At 43.2% G+C, this 18,949-nt stretch overlaps 1 protein-coding gene across 2 annotated transcripts; it reads right to left on the reverse strand.

The window, feature by feature from the left end:
* Window positions 1–220: 220 nt before the first annotated feature.
* On the reverse strand, window positions 221–13,605 carry sox1a (SRY-box transcription factor 1a). Of its 2 annotated transcripts, XM_085765231.1 has the most exons (3): window positions 12,337–13,605; window positions 7,932–7,982; window positions 221–1,465 (listed from the first exon to the last, which is right to left on the reverse strand). In XM_085765231.1, exons 1-2 carry the CDS (start codon window positions 13,177–13,179, stop codon window positions 7,962–7,964), a joined length of 864 nt encoding a protein of 287 aa, XP_085621357.1. In that variant the 5' UTR covers window positions 13,180–13,605; the 3' UTR covers window positions 221–1,465; window positions 7,932–7,961. The 2 variants fall into 2 exon arrangements, with proteins under 2 accessions (XP_085621357.1, XP_085621356.1); XM_085765230.1 differs by lacking the exons at window positions 221–1,465; window positions 7,932–7,982 and having other exon boundaries at window positions 11,825–13,603.
* Between the last annotated feature and the right edge of the window lie 5,344 nt (window positions 13,606–18,949).

An 18,949-nucleotide genomic window follows, 5' to 3' on the forward strand; every position in this document is an offset into this window, starting at 1 on the left:
CACACACACACCTGAACCAGTCGATGACAGACCGTCGGGCTAAGTGAGTGAACAAAATTTAAATTATCACAGAAAACGGTGAAACAATTTATGTCATGAAAAAAAAAAATCAATAAAGCAAGGTTACATCACTCATAGCAATTATGCTGTCAGTTATTTTCCATTTGTTGGCTTTGCAGTTTTCAAACATCAACACAGATTACCCCCCCTCTCTCCCCCTCCACGTCTCCTTCTCCACCCAAAATCAATTACTTAGGGGCAATGGTAAAATAATTGAGGGCACATTTAGGCCTTGAAATTAATACATAGTTTAAATGTTCAAACTTTTCTCTAACTTCTGACTTTGAAGTATTAATTCACCTCTTAAATTGAATGTGGAAAAAAAAGATTGAAAGGACAAATGTTTTATTCTCGGGCAGCAATAAGATGCAGAAGTTTATTTAATATGTAGTTTTTTTTTTCAGCAAAAGCTGTTTAAGACAACAGACAGACAGAGTAGAATGTAATTGTTGAGTGCATAACAAGGTGACATTTAATCCATCAAGAAAACTGCACTAATAGTTTTACTTAAAAAAAAAAAAAAAAGGAAACTAGAAATATACATGACATATACACCCATGCACATGTAAAAGGGTAATTAGACCCTAAAAGCATATCCAAAATTATAAATGTTTATTTCATTTCTGATTCTTTTGATGAAAGACAGCCTGATAGAAGTTTGTGCTCAAATGAAAAAATTCACCTGTTTCCGTCACTTTCCTTCACCGGCTGAGGCCAACTGTGTCCAATCGTGATCTGGTCCTGGTGCCAGATCTGTGAACATGTCCTACTGGGCCGGTCATACAGCACATTAAACACACTCAAAGCTGTAGAAATATTCATTACAGGCATTTCGACGGATTTTACAAATCTGAAAATGCAGCGGGTTCGTGGAAAACATGCCAAGTGAGGGGCTAAGAGTATTAAGACACTGAAGCTGGCTCCAGCGGAACAGCATGGAGAAGGAGAGCTGCTGCAGACACTGCTGTTTTTTTGTTCTGTGTTTGTATTTGTTTGTTGTTTCGAGATGGGTGCCGGTGCTGCTTTCAGTGACACTTGGTCTTAAGGTAAACCAGCTATGGAGGGGAAGAAAAAAAATCCACATGCTCTGATATCTGACACTGTACTTGGATACAAAACACTGTGCAATAATAATAATAATAATAATAATAACAATAATGATAATAATAACAATAATTCAGGGGGTTAGCGGAGGAAGCATCACAGGGGAAAGAGTGAGTGAAAGAAATTTGGGGCTCTGACTGTTGCTGACATTTTTCCAAAAGGTCTTTTTTCCCACAGCAGCACCTATCTGGTCATGCTCGTCGTCGTCGTAATGATGGCCTGCCAGCTGCGGAGACGAGGCGCTATCTGTAAATCACAGCCCCCCCACCACACTGATCCATGTCCGCTGGTGAACACTTTACTGGAAGAGATAGACAGACAGACAGACAGAGAGACAGACAGAGAGAGAGGAGGAGAGAGAAGGGAGGGGGGGGGGGGGTGGACAAAGAGAGGATGTTGATTTGTGAGGATATCAAATGTCAAAAAGTCAATAAATGAAGAGCTAGCAGAGCAGAATATACAGAACCTATTTAAGACATATAGATACTGTGAACATACACTCGGCTAAATGCTTAATAGTAGCCAGAATGTGATCAATTCAATTACAAATTAATCAAATTAATCCCACACCTTAAACAGTGTGATGACCGACAACAATCTAATGGCCGTGGAAACAAATTGAGTACGGGTTATAATCATTAAGAACAATTTATCTGTGCTGCTCGGACATATTGCCGTGACATACGCATCCTTCACTTGTTCCAATCTGATCTAAACGACCCGGTTTTGTTGATCACTTGACCCCGCGGGGTTCAAAGGTCAAACCGGTTCAAACGGCTATCAGCGTGCTGCAGGTTGCAGCAGTGCACCATAAAACTGCTGTTTCTTATCTGAACCCTTTGACCCCTCATTAACCCCATCGCTGCCGTTCTGAGAGTTATCACCTGCCACAGAGGAGCAGAAATCCTTTACAGCATCTGGTGGGTTTGAACATGTGTGAGGCGGTGATAGAGAGAGACGCTGCAGGTGTGTTGTTGTGCAGCATCCTTCGATTGAACGAATGGTGCATCCCATTCACCTCGGAAGTCGGAGCTGGGAAATAAGGGCCACATCTGAGATGACCACGGCCCACTCACTTTTTTGGGACAAGCACTGATGTTAAGCATTGTTAGCCAATACCAGCCGATAACAACAACATGCTACGTGATCGTTTGTGCGTGAAAGCCACATGACAGCGCCTCTTCAGGTAGAAGTCACACAACACTGTCTGTCAGTTTGACTAATTTAATGACATGAAAACAAGACTGAGTGGCTAATAGACAGTGTAACAAACAGCTGTTATTCACTGTTGATGCACAGAGCAGCCATCTTGGATCGTGAGCTCAGGGTTACTGAAGTTTGTTTGAGTTTCTGAGTTGGAATTTGTTTCTGATGACACAGCCGACCGGAAAATGGAAATCGGATGTTATTACAGAACACACTAAAAGAATAAAAGCCAAAAGCTATTTTGGCACAGCAGTGCTTTGAGCAAAATGCTAATGTCAGCGTGCTAAAATGTGCACAGTGACAACGTTAACATGTTATAATAATAATAACGCACTTTTAGAAGTGCTCAAAGATGTTATCACTACATATAGGAAGCATGTTTACAACTTACAAATTTTCATGTTCTCATGGTGAGAATTGAGCACGACCCTTGGCTGATGATCAATATTTTTTTAACTTTTTTATTAGTCTATTAAGAGCCAAGTCAGATACATGTATAGGGCATTTGAGAAAAATCCCATTATGACTTTGGATACTGATGTTAGAAAATTTGTAATTATAGCAGTGAAGATATTACAATTTAGTTTGGAGTGAAAATATGTTGTGTACCACATTTCATGGGAATCAACCTCATTGTTGCTGAGATATTTAATTACAAAAACAACAAATGGCAACCTTGTGGTTTCCATAGAGAGAGTCAGGGGATACAATCACATACGTAAGGGATGCATCATCTGAGAAGTATGAGTGTATATAATGTATAATGTATAAAACGTTATGTATAAAAAAGATTTCACTGGATAAGTAAGTCATTTTCATTAGGACTGGTATTCTGGGGATGATGATGAATTTCTCTATAAAACATGACAGTGATTCAGTATTCACTATTCCACGACAAAAGTGGTCTGAGTTTAAAGTTTGGTCCCTGACATTGCAACACAGCTAACATGGCTAAAAAGAAAGAAAGAAAGAAAGAAAGAAAGAAAGAAAGAAAGAAAGAAAGAAAGAAAGAAAGAAAGAAAGAGAAGAGACAGCGGTTCAAACCACAGCAGCTCAACTTTCACCCCTGAGCACCACAACATGCTTTCAAGTGTATTACACATTTAGTGTAGTTAGATATGATCAACCGTGCTCTCAGTGCTTGAATGAGAGGAATTCTCTTCACTGGTTTTGTTTATTATTTAAATTAAGTGACAAACAAAAAGCCAATTCTCACATTTTCGTTAACATTTTGTTCTTAATTCCACCTTCTGCTCTCCGGCACCTGTGCTGTCAAACAAGCCTTAGTTTGTTTGTCTCCACTGACTCCATGAAAGAAACTCTTTGTGGAAGCACTCAAAATGTCAAAAGAGGAGAAAAAAAAACTAGCAGTGAATACTTCTAGTTTTAAAGATCCTTGCTTTGAGTACAAACTGGAGGGACTGTGGAGGATACTTAAAACATATCATGTGATCCCTCCTTGTTCTGTTTGCCTCAGATGTTTGGGACGTTTTGTCTGATGATCTATAACAAAAAAACTGAAAAAAAGGCAAAAAAAAAATGTGGCTAAATTATCAAGGCTTGTGTCTGCGTCTTTGTCTGTCATCTCAGACAAATTAATTGTGTCTGTGTGTAAAATGTGTCTGTTCCTGGCACATATTGTAGATTTATGCCCAGTTACATCAGAGCGGTGAGAGCTTTCTCCACACCGGCCTCTCTCTCTAAACTAGTGCAGCTCATTCTCATGCGATCCATTGCACCTCCATTATGATACTATGGTGGGAATCGCTGCAGGCATGCTGATTACTCACTCACTGGATCCGTCCCATTTCTAAAGGAAAACAGCAGTTTATTACAACTTATTACATCTATTACAAGTCATTTATGAGATCTCAGAACGGTTTTGGTTTCACTAAAGCAACAGGAGGGTGGTGAGAAAGACGACTGGTCGAACAGTGCAACGTTTAACCCACTCAAACGCTTCACTCGTGACTGTGCAGAACCAGACAGAGTTTTAATGGAGAGTTTGAGTGGATATTTCTCAATCCCCTCTTTTGTTTTCTCTTCCAAATAAGTTTGGCCAACTTGTCTGGTTGTCTGGCTGCAGCTGCTTCTGCTTCTGGACCTACGGTGTTTTTGGCGACGGTGCCGTGTTGTGAAATCTCAGAGGATACTTTGGTGAATACAGTGTTGGAACTATAACGGACGGAGCTGTAAAAAATAAAATAAAAGTTGCTATATACCCTGGGCTCCAAGGCAGTGGCACACCTGCTGAGCTGAAGTAGTGTATACAAAAGAGCTTGGAAAAGTGGAATATGAATTGAAGGATATGGTGATGAATAATTAACCTCTTAGCCAGTCACATTACTGGCTTCCTAACACTGACACCACAGTATTTAAACGATGGGGCATGGGAGTAACACTGAGGGCAGCAGAGATAATGACAGAGCAGAGATGCAGATCCAAGACCTGAGGCGGTTGTGCAAAACAGAACAAAAAATAAAATAAAAATCTGCAGAATAAAATCATATGCAGATGGTGACTCTGTGGGTGATAGTTTACATGACACCTATGATTCATACTTTTGCAGACATAATTCTGCAGCACATCACATAAAATTAAAAATGTATTAAAACAATAAAACATGAAACACCAGTTTTATCAGAGGGGCTTCAAAGGGAGGCCGTGACGCACAGGATTAAATGCGGCAGGCAGGCAGGCGTCGTCTTCTGCGTGAACAGGCAGAACACTGAGTTATAGCTCGACAGCGTGTACATGTAGAGGTGAGTAGGGGTTACTCTGGAGCAGCCGCCTGGTATTTCCGCTAAGATTTTAATCAAGGTGAACATGGTGGTGGATCATTATGCGTGATGACACTTCTCAGACTGGAGGCTGCAGGTTTATCGCACATGATAAATAATGAACGATGTGTCCTTCTGCCTTCAGAGAGCCGGAGAACTAGAATTAACTGAACAAGATTTCCACTGAGCAGCACTAGATTGATGCCCTGCATGGCATTTCTGCTACACACTGATCAAATGTGCATGTGATACTCTAGTGTAAATGCATCTATTAGATACAGGGTGTGTATCTGAATTATCGCAGCATTGTATTTCCACTGTAGTTTGCCTTCATCATTAACCAACACACATTTCCAGCTGCACCGTACAGCAAAGGAGCTGAAGCTGGTTTGGCCTTTGCTGCAGTGCAATGTGACATCATCCAACAAAGGTGCCGTATTGGCCGAGCACCTTCCTTCCTCCACGGATCATATTTCACCGTCTCGCCACTGCAATAAACAACAACCCCCTCCTCACCACCACCACCGCAGCCCCTGAAGGCGGCCTAATGCCTTTCCACTTTCCACTGAAACACCGACAACTTGCTTTGCACTGCTTCATTTGAATGAAACGCCCACTTGTTCGTACCTCTCCTCCCACACCTGTGCCATGTGCCATCGCAGCACTGAACAACAAAAATACCAAATACCAAAGATGGAAATGGGGAAAAAAATAAATAACACACACAATTGAACTTTTAGTGATGCTACATGTGCTGGATGTGGCGCTGCTATTTAAAGACAGTCCAGGACTGATGCTGTAAGTGTGACTGTGCCTTTATCTCCTATACACAATGACTTTTTTTTTTTTTTTTACTTTTTTTAAAGACTGGTTGCAGCCTGTTTTCTCCAATCGAGTCATTTCCATCAGGTCACAGGAGTTTCGGATGAATGAAGTGTACAACTCTGACACTGACACATAAAGTGTTTGACTCATACACTGATGTCCACAACACAGCTCCTTCAAACTGTTTAGATACTCATCCTCTTCCAACTGTAACCAAAACTTTAAAAGCTAAATTTAAAAGATGTCTCGGCCACTTGGGGGCAGTGGAACAGACTGAAAACACTGAGATAATATCACCTTAAAATGTGAATGGAAGAAAACTTTGGGGTCTTTATAGCTGCTGGTCGCTAACTTTCGACACAACAGCTGTAGGGAATTACAGTCCGTTATGGCTTTAACACAACAAGTGACCTTTAATAAATGATATAAATCTCTCTGATTCATTCTTACTGTGAATATGATGACAAGTCCATCTTTAATCAGTCTCAAGGACAGAAGTGTCTGACTGGAAAAGTTGCACAAGAATCATTTTTATATACTATATCAGTCACTTGATGTAGATGTGTTGTGCGCTCCAGACTGGGCAGTTATTAAAACAACAACACTTTTTTTTTAGCTGCCACAAGCAGATATTTCTGGGAAAGTCATTAAAATATGTTCACAAAGTTCATCTAATGTACTGGAAACTTTGTGCTGACATAATATTTTACTCAATTTGTCTTATCTTAGTAAACTGATTTACCTCCAGGCAAGATTATATTTGATTTTCAATGTATAACATGGCTTCATTTTTGTGCAGAAAGGACAATAAAAGTTTAACAGATTTTTCAGCAGATTTAACAACCAAGACACAAAGAAATGTAGAAAGTTTAATTCTACAATATTCATATCATATGTGTTGGGTTATTTGAAAGTCTAGTTTGACTTTACGTCTAAAACAAGAAGGTATTTCTCATATGGACAGTTCTGATCATGATGAAATGTAGAGAGGGTTAAATGGTTTATCAAATGTAAATTCCTGTGTTTTTAGAGGTCGTTATAGACTCTGAGGGCCAGTGTTGTGTTATTGTGTTATTGTGTTATTGTGTTGTTGTGTTGTGGGACTCTGACTGGACTCATGGCCTTAGTAAATTCCTGGCTGGCCTGATTGGGAGTCTCCTCGTCCTTTCATTCAGTGATGGACAGTGAGGCCACTCAGTATGCTGCTGCCCCCTCCTCTCCCTCCTCCCCCCCTAAACTTCCATCTTCTTCAAACTTATTCTTTCCTTTCTCCTCCTTCCTCCTCCACCCCCCCATCCCCACTCCCCTCACCACCAACCTCACAAAAAATCCCCGGTTCCTGTGGAGTGGGCTGGTTTTGTGTGGTCCCCATCAGCACTGTCCCGTTTTTTTTTTTTTATCACTCCTCTGATGGGTTACCCCCGGTTCTCCCTCGCACCTGCGCCGCTCCCAGGTCTCTACAGGAATGCGCTGGGGCTTGTAATCGCCTTTGTGGGGGCCATTGAGTTGTACGGCTGACTGAAACTTCCCAACCTCACAGCGCGCTGGCCGCTGAATGGGGCTCAGCGTGGGGCGGCTCTCCAAACCACGGCCGTTGCCAAATTCCTACAGTGGCGCTCCACAATCACTCCAACACAGGCCCCGATATACCGCCAGGCAGCAGGGACTGGGGGTGTGTGTGTGTGTGTGTGTGTGTGTGTGTGTGTGTGTGTGTGTGTGTGTGTGTGTGTGTGTGTGTGTGTGCGTGTGCGTGTGCGTGTGTGTGTGTGTTGGACAGGGAGATGGAAAAGTATAACTCCAAAACAAGACGGACACTTTTGCGTTTTGTGTCTCCTCTCTGGATGAACATGGCCTGAACAACATGAATTGGCTTTTTTTTTTTTCCTTTTTTGGTGGCTTTATGATACATTTTCAGAGTGAAACAGTGATTTTTAAAGTGAACAGACTATATCTCACCTCTTGTCAGAAAGTTCCCCCTTGCAGATGCTATCCCAACAACGGAGAAATCTGAAAAATGGAGGAGAAAAAAAAGAAAAAATGAGGGGCTAAAAAAAAAGACGAGAGCAGAGATTTCGGTGAATGCTGCTGCTGCTGCTGCTGCTGGACAAAGTTTGAAAATAAAGCAATTTCTGCGAACTTTCAGTGCATTTTTGTGCTGCGTTTCGGTGCATTAGGTCTGTGTGCCGGCGTACAGCGTGGTAGCTGTGGGTAGATAGAGCAGCACCGCAGGATTAAGAGGCAGCAAGATTGTTAAACATGTCAACGTGTAATTGCACGATAAGGCCCTTCCGAGGAATTCATTGGCCCAGTTGCTTTCTCTATTCCGCGCTAATCTCGCCCGGCACATTCGCTCTGTGCAATCTGTCTCCATAATCTTCTGTGACAGAGCGGGCGACGCGAGCATGGCTGCTTGGTAATTTTTTTTTAGGAAGGAGGGGAGGAGGAGGAGAGGGGGGGCGCGGAGAAAATATGCAGAGGCGTGATAAAGTGACGCTAATTATCCCCATTTAGGACAGGGAGTGCAAGGGATCGGGGCTTTGCGAGCAGCCGAGTGTGCGCTGGAGCTGATGGCCTCCTAGCACGGAATATATCGGTGGCTACAAGATAAGAGTATAGCACGGTGGAGAGAGATTTATTGGCCGGTCAGCTAAACACAACACACACACACACAGATTCAACCCCTCTGTGCGCACATGCACATGCAGACGTACACGCACACTTTAACACCAGCAAAACCCCTCGCAGTGCCACTATAACCCCCCTGCGTATAGGATACAGTTGCACCCTACACTTACCGCTCCTCCAAACCTCAAGGTGTAATTTATTCGGGTTAAATTTGCCAGAACGCGCCTCTTTTTAGCCTGGCGATGCGCCGTGACGCGCTCCGCCTCTCCGGGCTTTCACTCTTTAATCCGCATCTCTTCACATCAACAGATAAGATGGAAACAGATGCAAAATGCGCGAGGAGGACACCCCCCTACCCCCCCTTCTCTCTCTCTCTACACACACACATACACACACTCGTGCCATATACCCTGCATGTGTGTGTCTAGCGCAAAGAGATGTCTCCATAGATGCAGTTTTTTGTTTTTTTGTTTTTTGGGGGGGAGGCTGGGGGGGAATTTAAACTCATTTCCAGACATTGTTCCTCTGATTTCTTTCAATAGATTAACGCGCAGCCAGACGTTACACGCTTTACTATGAGACCTAACAGGTTTAATTGACATACCATGCAAGTCTTCATCAGTGTGAAATAGGCCCTTTAACTATGTATTTGAGATTAATTGATTTTTTTTCTAAATGCCTAAGTAGGCATAAATTTCCCTCATTTGCATGTGTATGGCTATTAGCCTGTATCTACACATGAGGCGTAAAAAGGCAATAAAAATGTACATGTCAAAAACCAGATGTGGCCTATCAGAAGCCCAAGTCATTTTCATTATTCTAAGAGGATTAATAATCTTAATGACATGGGAATCTGTTCTTAATCTGTTCTTTTTTTTTTCTTAAACACCCATCTGCTCCACAGTGAAGGTGTGTTTGTCAAAAGTCTTGAGTCATCTTTAAAAAAAAAAAAAAAAAAAAATCAATCATCTACAGCTTTGACATCCTGATGAGTCACCACTGACCCCAGAGGAGACTTGGGAGAGTCACCATAGTGGAAGTGAAGGCTGCTGGGAAGTTTTTTTGTTTAGTTTTTTGACTCCAGCCCGTGTGCAACAGTTTGTCAGGATGGTGTAGTTAATGGTTGCGCTGGTTTCAATATATCTGACGCTCTGTTTTTTGAGCAGAGAGTAAAAATGTTTTATGTTTGGACAAAATGACGTTCAAATTCTGTCCCCCATTCCTTTACAGTAAATATCACAGGGTTCCTCCTCCTCCTCCTCCTCCTCCTCTTCCACCTCCACTCAAATATCAAACTTGAAATTATGCTTTCATTCCCTGTGCTCTTTCCTGAATCTATCAAGTGTCAAATATATAATAAATAAATAAATAAATAGAGCAAACAACTCTGCTGCTCCTCACATGAGTGGAGGGACGGTTAACAGCTCGGCTAAAATAACAGCTCTTATTGTGAAACTCTCCATTTATCATCTCTGAACACTGTTTATGGGGCCGCTGAGGTGAGGTGACCAGAGAGAGAGAGAGAGAGAGAGACACATTGTGTGACTTTGGAGAAAAGTGGCCTGTATCCTCTTAGCTCTGTTGTACCACGTAGAAAACAATATATAAAGAAGCTCTTTTATCTATTATCTCATCATAAATATATCAGTATTAGCAATTAAATGATAGGAAATAAAAGAGCAGATCACGAGGATAATAAAGAATCTCCATGTTGCGAGGGCAGTGGATAGAAAATAAACCAGATCAGGTGAAAGAAAAATTAATATTTCAATAATTATTTTATCAATATATTGCTAATTTAAGGCCTTTTAATGGTTGTTTTTTCAAATGAGTCTCATGAGTTTCGAGTCAAAGTGTTTAAGCAGTGTAATCACTTCCAAACTTCACGATGGCATTCAACATATTTCTCTCAGTGCATCAGAAAAGGTAATAATAAGAATCAATTTTCCTGATTTAATGTATTATTTGATATTTCCATCAATATAAACCACTATTTTCTTTCAACCTCTACATCATTTTGATGTTTAGTTGTTGTTTTTTCGTTATTAAAACTCGCACATGAGCTGATGAGAGGGATGAAGTCTGACACAACTCTGCAATTCGTTAAAATAAAAATATATGTATATATATAATCAGGCCCACTGACGATAATAACGTTATATAATATATTAAACTGGAAGTTGTTTAAATGGATGATCTCTTTTTTTTGCTCCTTAAAAGGCAGCCCGTTCTCATTGCATTTACATGTAGAGAAATGGAAATTAATACAACAATTTAAGTAAAAGCTCCATGTCGTTGTGAATAAATGAGGACGTTTCGTTATAAAATCACTAACAGGTGGCTGGTTGTATGATAATCTATATGAATCTGTTTTTTTTATTCTATAGAAAATGTTCATAAACTAATGTGTAAGGAATTATATCTGCATTAAAACAGAGTGTGGGCCATCATATTGGCCTGTGTTGAATATTTATAAAAGCCTATATTTTTGGCCTGCATGTCACTGAAATGGGGAAATTAAAGATTCTTTACAAAGTATAAATACATTTATAATCACCACCATAAAAAGTTCAGCTCATGAAACAACACCAGTCTGCCGAGGTGGTTTCCTTTCAGGCCTGTAAACCGCAGCTTTTACGCGCAATTACGCACAAACAATTAGGCTCTTTAAAAAGCTCGTGCAGGGATCTGTGTCAATCAGCGGTGTCAAAATTTGTTATGAAAAAGGTGCCTTTTTTTTTTTTTTTTTTTTAAAGGAGGAGGAAGGAGGTTTGCTGATACTTTCGTGTCCTAAAACACTCCCGATAAAAAAAGGCTGTGAACAATAATCAATCTAAGACCGTTCTCTTAAGAATCAAAGCAACATCTTGTGAAATTTATTCAATTCTTCTTCATTGCAATATCAGGGCTTTTCACTCGCAGAAAAGCACTTAAATTACAACAGCAGTTGCCCGTCATCCTTTGAAATATTAAAATTATTCACAATTTACAATAATTAGAGTGTTACAATAAAAAGAGATGATTTCCAAGAATTAAGACACAGGCTTCTGCAAATGAACACAAAATATTTAAAGAAGGTGAATTTTTTTCCCATATCTTTTAAAGCACTTTCTTATGATTATGACACTTTATCTCATTTTCAAATAACTTACAAGAGCAGCCCCCCCACCCACCCACCCCACCCCTCCCCCCTCCCCTCCAAAAAATAAAAAACAAAACAAAAATGATGAGACAATTGAACCAAATAACTCCCCCCCTCTCTCATGTTGAACCTGGCATAACCCTCAACTAAGACTGTGAAGTGATGGACAAAAAGATGATAGCACAATAACCAATGTCTCAGCATCATACTCGTTATATAACTCCACTGGTGGCTATTTCAAAAAAAGAAGCCGAGATGAAATATGCTATTTACCCTTCATTTACAATATCATAAACATTCTGTACAAAATGCAGGTAGTTCTCGGGACCGGGGTTATTTAGAAAAGAGGTAAATATTTGGTTATGTGTTCGTTTGCAGTTTTCAATTATTCTGTGAGTTCTACTAAATGTGTGTTAGAGGGACCGTCCCGTTCACTCCAGCCGTGGCGCTCTGGTAATGCTGCGGCAAGGCATGGAGTCTACTTTGCATTGACGGGTCCCCCGGCTCTCCGGTCGGTAAATACATGCTTATCATCTCTCTCAAGTCTCCGGGGCAAGGACCCCGTGAGTGTGTGCTGCTGACGGGAGGGCTTACACTCGGCTCCGATTTCACCAGCGACCCTAACGTCCCCATGGCAGCCGAGGAGGAGACGCCGGAGCCCTGGTGCTGTGTGTAGGTGATCCCGCCGTAGCCGGAGGGAGAAGCGTTCATGTAGCTCTGAGAGTTCGAGATGGGGCTGTACTGCAGGGCGGTCATGTCGTAGCGGTGCATGGGCTGCGGGTTGTGCGAGTGGTGGTGGTGCGAGTGGTGGTGGTGGTGCGCTCCGCTGCCCGGGTGCTGGCTGTAGGCGAGCTGCGCCTCCTGCATCATCGCCGCGGCCGCAGCGGCTGCAGCCACCTGCCCCGAGTACGCACCGTTGGCCCAGCCGTTCATGTGCGCGTAGCCGGAGCTGGCCGAGCCTCCGTGACCCCCGGGGCTCTCTAACCTCTGCCCGACCCCCGATGAACTCATGGCGACCCCTAAACCAACTCCACCGCCCCCGCTGGGCCCAGAAAGCAGTCCACCGGCGAGGGAATATTTGTCCTTTTTCAGCAGCGTCTTGGTCTTCCGTCTTGGCCGGTACTTGTAATCCGGATGCTCCTTCATGTGCATGGCTCGCAAACGCTTCGCCTCGTCGATGAAAGGACGCTTCTCAGCCTCGGACATCACCTTCCACTCGGCGCCCAGCCGCTTGCTGATCTCAGAGTTGTGCATTTTGGGGTTCTCCTGTGCCATCTTCCTCCGCTGCCCGCGGGACCACACCATGAACGCGTTCATCGGTCTCTTCACCCGTTCCTGGTTCGCTTTGGACCCGCTGTTCGGCCCCGTTTGCCCCGTGCTCGTGTTCGTTTGGGGGCCGGGGGAATGAAGGTCAGTCTCCATCATCATGCTATACATTCACCTGGTTTTTGAACTTCGCCAGCAACAGAGAAAAAGTCTATTTTCAGATAAAGTCGAGGCGCGCACAAAGATCGGGTGCGCACAGGTCGGCTGAGTTACCAAACGGATCAACTAACCCCAAATGATTCGAATACGAGATGAAAATTAATCCGAAAAGGGATATAAAATGTTTTCCAACCAGTATTTCACCCTGTCTTCGCCTGGGTTGCTTCACATCCACTGTGATAGAATGCGCATTTGAGCCACTTTCCCTGTCGGAGTTGAGAAGTTGGTTAAAGCGGCGGCCATATGATGCGCACTGACAGCGGTTAAATGAGCCACAAGCGGCCAATGAGGCTCTAGCAGCAGAGTGATTTGCATGGCGTTTGGTCAGGTGACTAGAGGACCATAGAGGAAGAACACACCGGAGGAGGAGGAGAAGGAGGAGGCAGGGAAGGAGGGAGGGAGGGAGGGAGGAAGGGAGGGAGGGTCAATCCCACAAATAGCACAAGGCATTTGAAATTTCCAAACACGCTCTCAGAGACTTCACCTAAACAAAAATAACTAAGATTTGTTAGCAGTGATGTAGCGGCCAAGCAGTGGGTGCAGTCTGCGATTACGATGAGTCAAACATCTCAACATATTTTCAAACATATGGCTGCTGCACCATATGTTCATGGATGACGGATTTTTAATTTTTTTTTTAAGACAAGCCTCCTCATCAAGCAGCAGTTTGAGTTTGAGTGAAATTGTGATTTTTCTTTTTTTCTTTTTCCATCCTCCACTTTCTCTTAAAATCTAAAACACTTTTTCTCTCTCTCTTTCTCATCTCCAGCAGCAGCTTCTTCTCACGTCCGCTTTGTGCCACTATGTGTTTGGATGCAGTGGAATTACACCAGTCAAACCAAAACCAACTCAATTTCAGGCGACTTGATGCTCATCCAGCAGCTCCAGACCATCTCTCTCTCTCTCTCCCTCTCCCTCTGCCTCCCTCTCTCTAGGTGTGTAATTAAGGTATGTAGTAAATAGCAGGTGTCAGAGAGTGAAATTACGCACACTCAAGGAGGATGCTTTTGGAGAGATTTGGTTGGGGGGGAGAAAAAAAGAAAAGAAAAGAAAAGCTGTTGGCCTAAAGAGGAGAAGCCCCATGAGGATGGATGATGTGAAAGAGCCGCCGGGGCAAAGCGCCGTTACCGCCGTCTGCTGGTGATGGTGCATGATGGGAGTCCTGGTCCTGCAGCTCAAGATGATGACAAGAAGAAACGCATGGGCTTCTCTCTTTTTTCTCTCTCTCTCTGTCTCTCTGTCTTTAATTTGGGGCTGTTACATTTATTTGATGTGTCTGATCTAAGGTGCAGTCAAACAGGCCGAGTGTGAAGCGCCAACCAACCAACGCGGAGGGGAAACCGGTCTACGGTGTCTTCCAGTCGCTCGCATATATAATCCAGATTTCACAGCTGACCTCCTCTGAAAAGCCCAATCATCCTCTAATTGAAAGGGAAAACGAAATACCACTTCCCGCGGCGAGGCTAACGATTTAATCATTCTGTCGTCCTTTTGCTGTGTGTGTGTGTCTGTGTTTTTTTTTTCTTTCTTTTAATTTTAATTAGAGCATAGTCTGATATAGGAGCTCTGTCTCTCTCTTCTCTGCTCCGGGCCTGAGGGAGCGGGATCACTCGGACGGATCCATGCGTCTTCGGTAATGGGGTTTAACTGGAGATCACAGTGGTCAATAGATGTTTCCAGTGGCTCCGGGGCCCTGCACGTGCGGAGCGGAGGCCCCCGGGAAACACGACGGTGCCAGTGAACATGACACCGCAGAACAAACAAAAACAATACACTTTCTTTTAATAAAGATGTGTAATAATTAACATTAAACTCAGCATTAACAGTGATTAATAAAAAAAAAAAAAATACAGGTTATCTTTTAATTTTTAAATTAATTAAGTGTTATTGTTATTGTTTTAACGCAGAAATGCATTTAATTGCAATAATCCAAAGCAGCATCATGAAGATTTTGGTGCATTAGATTTGCAAAATTAAAAAATATATATATTTTCAACATCAAACTCTAAACTTTAAAGTTGTTTTAAATCACTGACTTCTTATTAATAATGAATAATGAGAATAATCAGTTATTATTATTACTATTATTATTATTATCATGAGGCCATTCTATTGTTATTACTGGTGGGAGTTGGTGGATTGGGGGGATTGCACGTACGAGGATTAGCCCCCACAAAGTGACACTGGGACCCCGGTGGGGTGTAGCTACTAACTCCTAACTACCCCCCCTCCCACCCCCCACCCCCCCACACCTCCACCTCCAGCGGTTACTCCTCTTTTAACAAACCTCTTTTCAAAAAACCCTCTCGCTCCTTTTGTGCCGCGGCCTCTGCAACAGGATGTAGCTACGCACCGCCACGACGGTACACGGACGGGGCAAAGGGTCAAAGCAATTACACCCCCCCCCCACCCCCAACACACACACAGGCTTCAACCCCCCCCCCTCCACATGCACAACAATAAATAAACATAGAAATAAAAATGAGAGAGTTCAGCCTCACACGCAGCAGCATCCAGTGGGTGTCAATGTGTGTTAGTTTTTCCACACACACTCCCCCACCCCCCTTACCCCACTCCCCCCAGTAACCTCCACGCACAATTAGGTCCTAAACGCCTTGACCCTGTTGTATCAGAGGGATTCAATCTTTGATCTCTGTCGTGGATGTGCCTTATTTGCGCGCAAGGGAGCTCGCGTGGATGTGGGTGGTGTTATAGACTTAGGGAGGAGGAGGAGGAGGAGGAGGGAGGGGGTGTGTGTGGAGTGGGGTGGGGGGTTACCTGTTGATCACCTGGACACGGGTTATTTAAGCGATCAGAAGTGTGTGTGTGTGTGTGTAAGAGAGAGAGAGAGAGAGAGAGAGAGAGAGAGAGAGAGAGAGAGAGAGAGAGAGAGAACCTGTTTTGAGAGATTTCTATCTCAACTCCCTAAAAAAAAATTAAAGTTGCCACGATCAGCCCCCTCCACAGCGTCCACGCGCCTCTCCCCGCCTACTGAGGTAAAAAAAAACAAAAAAAAAACATACACACACACACACACACACACACACACACACACACACACACAGCCAGAGTCATGTAGGCTACCTAACGTAAATACACTGGCAGCCACGCTGACAGCGTTAACGCTTCATCCTGCAAATAAACTGTCCTCACTTCTACAGCACAGCCCAGCGCGCGCGCCACATCTCCTTTTTAATTCAGTCGGAGCAAAGATGCAACAGATGACAAAAACCACCAATCAGCCCGGAGCTGATCAGTAACCAATAATAGTCAATCACTTCAGAGAGAGAGAGAGAGAGAAAAAAAAATCAAACTGAGTCGGTTCGGGAGCAACTGGTAGCACCGCGCGCTCTGTGCAGCCAAGCCCGCGTGGAGGGAGCTCACTTGTCCCAACACAAAACGACAAAACGAAACAACAGCCTGCAGCTACACACACATTATGTGCACTGAGATGAACGGTGCCAATAAAGACATTTATGTCGGAGAGATCAGGCAGCCTTCGTGTTCGCTGCATTATTATTATTATTATTATTATTATCCTCACCCCTCCCTCGGCATTAATTAGACAAAAAAAAAACAGATTCAACAGACAGGTGAAGTGACATCTACAGGTTAAATATTCTATGCATTGTCATGTGCAAACTTACGCATGTTTCCCTGGTTCCCTCTCTACTCCAGGACCAAGTGGGCAGATTTGTCCCTTCACACTCCTAAAGCCGTCCTAAACCCTCCAAAGCTGCATGTAAGACCGCTACTCCCACTACAGTCTGGCCGCTCGAGTGCCAAGGCCATCCATACCCGGTGCCCAAACCCACTACTCAACACATACTGAGGGGCAGAGACAAGAAGAAATGACATTTATTATACACTCTAAAAAAAAAAAAAAAGGAAAAAAAAAAAAAGACAATTCCAAGTTATTGTTTCTCTCTGCGAAAAGGGGGCTTGCTTCTAACATAATGAAGCGTCTTTTGTGTGGCACAGAACAATACAAAACAAGTATTCTAATAAATAGCCACTTTTTTTTTTTTGGCTCTCCAGGATGAATGGGCTGGAGCGGCGGGGCTCTGAAAGGCAGCTGTGCCGCATTGGCGGAGGAGGGGCGAGGACTTGGCGAGGAGCCCCGCACCCCCTTCGCCTCCTCCTGGATACTGACTCCCATTACTGATCCTGGAACAGAAAAGGGATGCGAAGAGAGGGAGGGGTGGTGGGTCCGGGAGGGGTATGGTGGGTGGGTGGGTGGGTGTGTATTTGTGGGAAGGGGGGGGGGGTGACTTTGACTTTGGAGGCTGCCTTCTTTCTCTCTCTTTTTTTTTTACATGAACGTTTTCAACAATATGATCTTGGATCATCAAATATTGGTTCATACTGTGAAGACCACAGTGTCCAATTAGGTTCACTTTATATGAACCTGCACAGCTTGCAAGCATGTGGCTCTGACAGCTTCTGGGTGGAGACACACACACACACACACACACACACACACACACACACACACACACACACACACACACACACACACACACACACACACACACACTTACAGCACTATAAGACAGTACTGGGCTCATTTAACATATCCATGTATATCTTGTGTTATACTGTCCTTTCTATGACTTTATAAGACAAAAACTGTTTAGTAAGGTATAGATCCAAATAACAAATTTGTGTGGTTGGACGATGCTGAGAAGCTAAAACATCTTTTTCAGTTGAATATATTTGCATTTTTCTTTATTTCTTGAAAAGGCCTGGGCAATGAGACGAAGAGTGATATACAGATGAGTACTGAAAGTAATCTTAAGTTGTTATTTATGTTTTAGTTTTTGTATTTGTCATTAAATGTGTCTTGTAATCCCATATGGAATGGGCAACAGTGGTGGCATGACACGAAAATAAAGATTCATTCATTCATTCATTCATTCATTCATTCATTCATTCATTACCACCTAAGATTCAACACTCTCTCTCTATTAAACTGTTGATTCTCTCACTCCTACTTTACTAGGCTACTTACTAGAACTGCTGCCATCTGGGCGACGATACCGCCCACCATCATTTACAAAAAACAGATCTAAATATTCATATGTCCCACGAGCCATCAAACTACTGGAGAGCTGATGTACTTTTTATTTTTTATTGCACCTATAATGCAAAGCGTGTGTTCTCACTATGTTGCGTTTAATCTTTGTGTTTAATTTAGTGTCTTGTCTACGGTTAATGCCGAAAACCAGTTTCCCTATGGGGACAAATAAAGTTCTCTTCTTCTGAATCTAGACTTTCTCTCCAGTTTAACCCCGTCTTGTCCTGCAGACCCTGACTGAGCAGCTCCCTCGTTGTGGAGGCACCGTCCAGGTTCGACTCCCTCCTTCGCCCGGTGCAGCGGCCCTGGCTTCGGGGGTCTGCCAGAGCCGACAGCCTCCCTCCCTCCCTGACTTGAAGCTGCTGTAGCTGGCAGGTGTCGTTGCTGCTTCACACGTCTGTCTGCTCACTCGGGGAGCCAAGGTGAAAAAATTTGTGGGTGCTATAAAAGCCATTTCCTGGCTTCCCATTGTTCAGAGGCAATGACACAGACCCTTTAACGTGATCAGTCATTGTTGCATAATGACTTGGTGAGATTAACCGGACAAGCAGTGTGCAGGTATTTTGGTTGTCCACTTCCGAATGTCCCCTAATTTCAAAGTAATAATCCCATTTCTAAATTCCCTGACATATAATGTCATGATAA

The sequence above is a fragment of the Trachurus japonicus genome, chromosome 21 (genome assembly GCF_045865225.1).
Source record: "Trachurus japonicus isolate A0001 chromosome 21, Traja_1.0".
NCBI classification, from domain to species: domain Eukaryota; kingdom Metazoa; phylum Chordata; class Actinopteri; order Carangiformes; family Carangidae; genus Trachurus; species Trachurus japonicus.